The 6229-nt window shown below is 58.1% G+C and overlaps 1 protein-coding gene across 8 annotated transcripts in view; it reads right to left on the bottom strand.

Annotated features, from left to right (window-relative positions):
• Positions 1-3985: 3985 nt before the first annotated feature.
• SLC45A4 (solute carrier family 45 member 4) overlaps positions 3986-6229 on the bottom strand; it is a 74996-nt gene continuing 72752 nt past the window's right edge. For all 8 annotated transcript variants that reach the window (XM_078071934.1, XM_078071933.1, XM_036109461.2 and 5 more), the window contains one exon: positions 3986-5769. In XM_078071934.1, coding sequence (XP_077928060.1) covers positions 5410-5769 — 360 coding nt within the window. In that variant the 3' untranslated portion in view covers positions 3986-5409. The remainder of the gene's footprint in view (positions 5770-6229) is intronic.

Below are 6229 nucleotides of genomic sequence, written 5' to 3'. Positions count from 1 at the left end.
GCCCCTCCCTCCCTCCCTCCCAGCGCCCCGCCCTGGGCTCAGATATCCCTGGCCGTGTGGCCTTGGGCAAGGCCACCTTCCCCTCCCTCCCCCACCCCCTGGCTTCCTCCGGGGCCACCCCAGGGGGTGGCAGCAGCAGGGCCCCACCCAGCCTGAGGCGCAGGCACCCCGAGCCTCAGGCTTCAGCTGCTTACCTGGGTGGCCAGAGGTGCAGGCCCAGCTTCTGAGCAGCTCCCCCCTTCACAGGAGGGGAGGCCAGACCTGTGGCCACACCTGTCCTGGGGCCCCAGCCCCGGGCCGGCCCTCTGGGCATAGCCAGCAGGGCTCCTACCTGGACACCCCTGGGCCCGGGAGGCAGGCAGAGCCTCTGGCCGAGGGAGCTGTCCTAGAGGGGCCCGGGCTGAAGGGGGCCTGTGCTGGGGTCCAACACGGGCCCCCAGGCTTGGGAACTGGGGGTGGGGTGAGGTTCTCGGAAGACTTCGTGAGCCCATACCTTGTCCACACTCAGCGGCAGGCCTGGGGGCGCTCTGCCCTCCCCCCATGAGAGCCACCCAGGCCGGAGGGGGGCAGGGCAGGCCTAGGTCCCCAGCCCAGCTGCAGGCGCAGGGAGGGGCTGAGGGGAAGTGACTCAGACACACCCACGTGGTCACCTGGTAGGGAAGGTTTATTAAGATTTAACCGCAGAGTTACAGCAAAACAGACCCAGGGAGGCCCTGCGGGGAGGCCAGGCCGGCCTGCGCGTGGAGATGGAGGGCTCCACAAACAGCCGTGTGCACAACAACGAGGCCGACAAGCTCAGCGCACCTGGAAGGAAACAACACAACCAACCGAGGTCTCCGCGTACAGACACACAGACATCAGCCACTTCTCACCACCTAATAAAAAAAGTTAATATGCAGTATTACTCTTCTTTACAATCCCTTTTCCTCATAAAACACTATGTGTTCTTTTTTTAATTTTTTTATTGTTATGTTAATCCCCATACATTACATCATTAGTTTTAGATATAGTGTTCCATGATTCATTGTTTGTGCATAACACCCAGTGCTCCATGCAGAACGTGCCCTCCTCAATACCCATCACCAGGCTAACCCATCCTCCCACCCCCCTCCCCTCTAGAACCCTCAGTTTGTTTTTCAGAGTCCATCGTCTCTCATGGTTCTTCTCCCCCTCCGATTTCCCCCCCCTCATTCTTCCCCTCCTGCTACATTCTTCTTCTTCTTTTTTTCTTTCTTAACATATATTGCATTATTTGTTTCAGAGGTACAGATCTGAGATTCAACAGTCTTGCACAATTCACAGCGCTTACCAGAGCACACACCCTCCCCAGTGTCCATCACCCAGTCACCCCATCCCTCCCACCCCACCCCCCACTCCAGCAACCCTCAGTTTGTTTCCTGAGATTAAGAATTCCTCATATCAGTGAGGTCATATGATACATGTCTTTCTCTAAAACACTATGTGTTTAACACACACTTACATCGTTGCTAAAACCAGCAAGAGCTAGTACACCGCCCGACTTAGTAAGTTGGTAAGAAATGTTGTCCTGTGGCCAGTTCACAATGGAACTAAATAGTGTTGTTCCGAGATGCCCGGGGAGTTTCCCGTAACAAGAGGCATTTCCAGCAAACGGGTCCTTCCGCCACCAAGAGACCGCGTCAGTCCATGGCACAAGGAGACGTGCCCCCGGCAGCCCAGGGGAGAGCCAGCCGACTCAGCAGGTGGGGGGTGGGCACTCAGCTCTGCCCGAGGTCCCGGTGGAAACAGCCGGCTCCGGAGGATGGGCTGGCCAAGGGGCCATCTCAAGACTCGGGGTTCGGCCGGGACGGTGGCGGCTGGCTTCCCGTGAGGAGGTAACGCGCAGCTTTGAGGCTGGGCCCCCAGATGGGCCGCGTGTGCAGGGCTGGGCCGCATCGACCCCGCTCCCGGTGGGCGCTGGGCTGAGTCCCCCTCCAGGAGTGCTCGGGAAGTGGCCCGAAGTGGGCAGGAAGATGGATGCCCGCAGATACAACACGACGAGACGGGTCTGTCCCCAGCAGCGCCATCCCAGAGGACGGGCTGCCAGCGCCCTCACTGAGGGTCAGCCGGACAGTGTCTCGCGAAGCGGGTGTGGGTCAGCTGTGAACTGCGGGTGTTTCACAAGCTTGGTCAGTGACAGGAGCCGCCATCTCCAGCTGCTGCAGGCCCCATCAGACCCCGAAGGGAATAGTCAGCACCTCAACTAGTCAGACACCCACGGAAGCCATCACAGGAAGCCCCGCCCCTCAGCCCGAGCTCAGCTCCCCTCCACGTCCTGCGGCCTGCAGCCCCACACACCGGTTGCCCTTTGGGATTTGGGGGTCAGAGACCCACTTCCCACACACTGGTACCTTTAAGGAACACACCTGAGCACCTCTGGGCTGGGGGGGGGGGGGCTGGCCAGCCCGGCCTGGCGCTCACAGGGGCTCCAGAACCTCCAACCGGGGGTGGGGGGGGGACCCACAGATGCTGCCAGCTGAGACGCCTGCCCTCAGCACCCGGAAGGTCACAGCGGCGCTCTGCCAGCAGAACAGGGACGAAGGGGTGCAGAGGCAGGCGGCCTGGCCTGACACGACAGCCTCCCCCCACCCCGGCTCCAGCACAGTCCAGACTTCGGCTGCACGGGTTCGCGTCTTCCTGATTTTTTACTTCGTTGACTTTTATAGGGAACAAAAGTGCAAATCAGACCCACAGTACCCTGTTTTGGTAACAAGCCCATTTACACTACACAGCAACCAACTGCTGGCCACACTCCCAGCCCACGGACCTGTGCCCACAAACCCCGGGACCACTGTCCCGGGCATCGACACCTGCCAGCCCACCCAGCGGGCACACACGGGCCTGTCATAGAACCCTCCGTCACCAGGCCAAAGATGGCCTGCTCTGGGACATTCTCCTGCGTCCCCCCGGGGCCCACCTGAGCTACCACATTAGGAAACACCGCCTCCCACCCCCGCTGAGCCACAGAGCGCAACCACGTTGTGCCCACGGCCAGCTCCTCCTCGCGGCTCTTAAGACACTCAGTGCGATCCTGACGTGTCACCGCGAGGGCGGGCAGAGGCGCCCCTGTGTGCTCACACCCGGGACGAGGGCCCAGGAAGGCAGCTCCGGAGACCGACTCTGATCCAAACCACAAGGCACCTCCCTCTCCTCGCAGGTCTGCACAGACCAGACCTACGGAGTGAGAAGGACTGGTCGTAAACATCCACGTTCGACAGCTACTGAAGCCCCTCCGCCCCGGGCCGGCTGGTCCTGGGAGGGGTGCACTGTTCCTCTTCTAACAGGGGCCTCAGGCACGTGTCCTCTGGGGTCCTTGGTATTTCAGAGCACGGTGAAGTGGAAGGCTGGGACATCAAGGGCTAACACGCTTTGATGACAGTGGTCCCACCGTAAGGCCCTCGTGCCTAAATGCCGAGTCCCAGCCAGGCCTCGTGCGTCCGGCCCTGGGGGGAGGCGGGCGGCCCAGAGGCACACGCTCGTTCACTTCACGTCTGGATTCGGGACTGTTCCACCACCACACGCACAGTCCACTCCCCTGCCGCCCACTTTTCCCACTTTTCTGGCCGCAGGGAGACCCCTACGGAGCAGGCTGGCTAGACGGAGGCTGTGCCCTGGAGGACCCTCCTGGGGCCCTGAGAACCAACGCAGGGGGACCCAGGGCCGCAAAGCCGTCGGGGGCTGGGGCGAACTGGATACAGGGACCTGCCCAGGGTGCCCAGGCCAGCGGCACTCCCACCAGCAGGACAGACTCTCCCTGTCCGAGCTCCACATTCACGCAGCCCGCCTCACGCGTGCATGCGGGAACGCTCGCGTCCTGGTGCCGGCCCTCCGAGGTCCTGGGCTCCCGAGTGGACGGGCCCCGCCGGTCCTTAGACGCAAACAGGACCCGCACAGCGCACCCCCGGCGGCTGGGAGATACGGCGCGGCCAGAGGCTGGCCAAGTACGCTAGACAGCCAGTCCTTGGAATACACAGAAAATTCAAGTAATTTATTTAAAAACTGCTTAGTCTCATCTTGAAATATATATATATGTATGTATATATATTTGCTTTAGAATGATCATATTGCAGCATGATTGTTCATGCATCCTAAAGTTCTTTATTTAAAAAACAACTTGAGGCAGCGAAGTATTACCATCGTCTGTGTCCAGGTGACACCAGGAAGCTTAGACTGACCATTCCAAGTAAGAAAAGCAGAAACTGCTCAGTTATAAAGAGACTGTGGTTTGGAAAGCATTCCCAAGTAGCTGCAGCATTTCGTGACTGTACTTTCCCCAAAGTCCGGGTTTGGCTTAGACGCTGAAAGCAGAAAACGCCGCCAGAGTCCTCTGGGGGAGCGGACCTTCCTTCGGGCCCAGACACTTGCTTCACTTTGCCACTGCTCCGTGGCCAGGGTCAGCGGGGGGAGCAGGCGAAGAGGTCAGAAGAGGTCAGAGGAGTTCACGCACGCCGGGGCAGCGCCCCACACACCCGAGGTAGGCCTGGCGGCAGGACCCAGGGGGCAAGGCCACGCCTGGAGCTCTGCCCTCATGATTTCCCCAACAAATGGTTTAAACACGAGTCAAAGTGCAATGAAAGAGTCCACCACCTCTCAGGGGTCCGGGCACGGACATGCATGCCCGCCTACCAGGGGGCCCATCTGCTCGTTGGAACGCTGCCCGCCGCGGGTGCCCGTCCCAGCCCACCGTCCCCGCAGGTCACCCTCCGATCACCCTCTCCCGCCCACGGGGTCCCTGGGGCCCTGCCTCCCCGGGGGTGGGGGTGGGGGTGGGGGGCGGCTGCCGCCTCCCACTGCCCAGAGGCAGGCCTGCTGCTCGCGCCATCTGTCAGAATCTCTGAGGAAGAGAAGAAACGCTGTTTCTTCTAAGGAAACCAGTTTTGAAAGAAAAAAAATGGTTTTCTAAAACAATGATAAAGAAAAATACTCTCCAATAACTGCAGCACCAACAAAACCTGAGATCTGACAGGAAGTCCCGACGCCTGCAGGCGTCCAGAGGTGGGAAGGTTCAGTCGCTGGCTACATGAAGGACAGCACGTGCTCTTGTTTTCAATCATAACCTTGGAAATGAAAATCTTACTTTTCTCTAAACTGCTTGTGTCTATTGTAAATCTGACTTATAATTTTAAAAACATGCAGAGTAATATACCTGCGGAATAAAAGAGTTGAAATTAGAAGATCCTTTTCAATTAAAAAAAAATATTTCAAATGATTTTTTTAATTGTGGAAAAAGTAATTAGCGTGGTGTCTTTGCCTAGTGGCTCAGGCCTACCCTACCACCACCGCACCCCCACCCGTGTTGTAAAGGGACTCTGTGCTGCCACCAAAGCAACAGTGACCACCCCTGCCCCCCCCCGCCACCCCCCCCGGAATGTGTGTGCACAGGGGCGAGGCTCAGACCATGGACTCCGTCTCCACCAGCCCCTGGGGGCCCTGCTTCCGGGACAGCGTCAGCACAGTGGGCTTCTGGCCACCGTCCCCGCCGTCACCCGACGGCTGGCGCGACAGGCCTTTCTGCTCCTCCTTGGCCTCCTCAGACACCTCCGGGTAGATCACCAGGAACGTGGCTGTCAGGAAGCCCAAGAAAGAGCCCACGGAGGCCACCACGGGAATGACACGCACGCTCCCAACGGCGTCCACCACGCCCCCGAGGGCGGACGCCACCAGGATCTGGGAGATGTACACTTGGCAGGAGAGGATTGCGCAGTCTATGCCAAAGCCGCGCTTGGAGTTCCCGGGGCTGTGGTGCACATACTGCAAGAGAAGAGAGCACAAGAGTGAGGGCCGTGGCGGAGGTGGGGGGCTGAGCCGTCGGTCAACATCCCTGTGGTTCGAATATTAGCTCAGAAGTCAGGACACAAAACTTGCCTTCCACTCAGCTGCTTGGTGACCACTCAGCCTGTCTCCCTGACCCCGTCCCACTTCTATTCAACATTGTATTGGAGATTCTGGCCATTGCAATAAGGCAAGGAAAATAAATAAGATGTACTAAGGATTGGAAAAAAAAAATTAATCTCATTATACACGGATGATGTGATTGTGTATGATGTCCAAAAGAATCCACAGATATGCTATAAGAATTAATAGAAGAATATACCGTATTTATGAGTCGAAAGGCTCAGTACTATAAAGTTTATAACTCTCCCCAAATTGATCTATTTAATCAATGTGTTTCCAATGCAAAAGCCTAGAAACTGATCTAACTTTTAGATGA

This window comes from Halichoerus grypus, chromosome 5 (assembly GCF_964656455.1).
Source record: "Halichoerus grypus chromosome 5, mHalGry1.hap1.1, whole genome shotgun sequence".
NCBI classification, from domain to species: Eukaryota; Metazoa; Chordata; class Mammalia; order Carnivora; family Phocidae; genus Halichoerus; species Halichoerus grypus.
The sequence above is the reverse complement of the archived record's forward strand: the minus strand, read 5'-3'. Positions and strand labels throughout refer to the sequence as shown.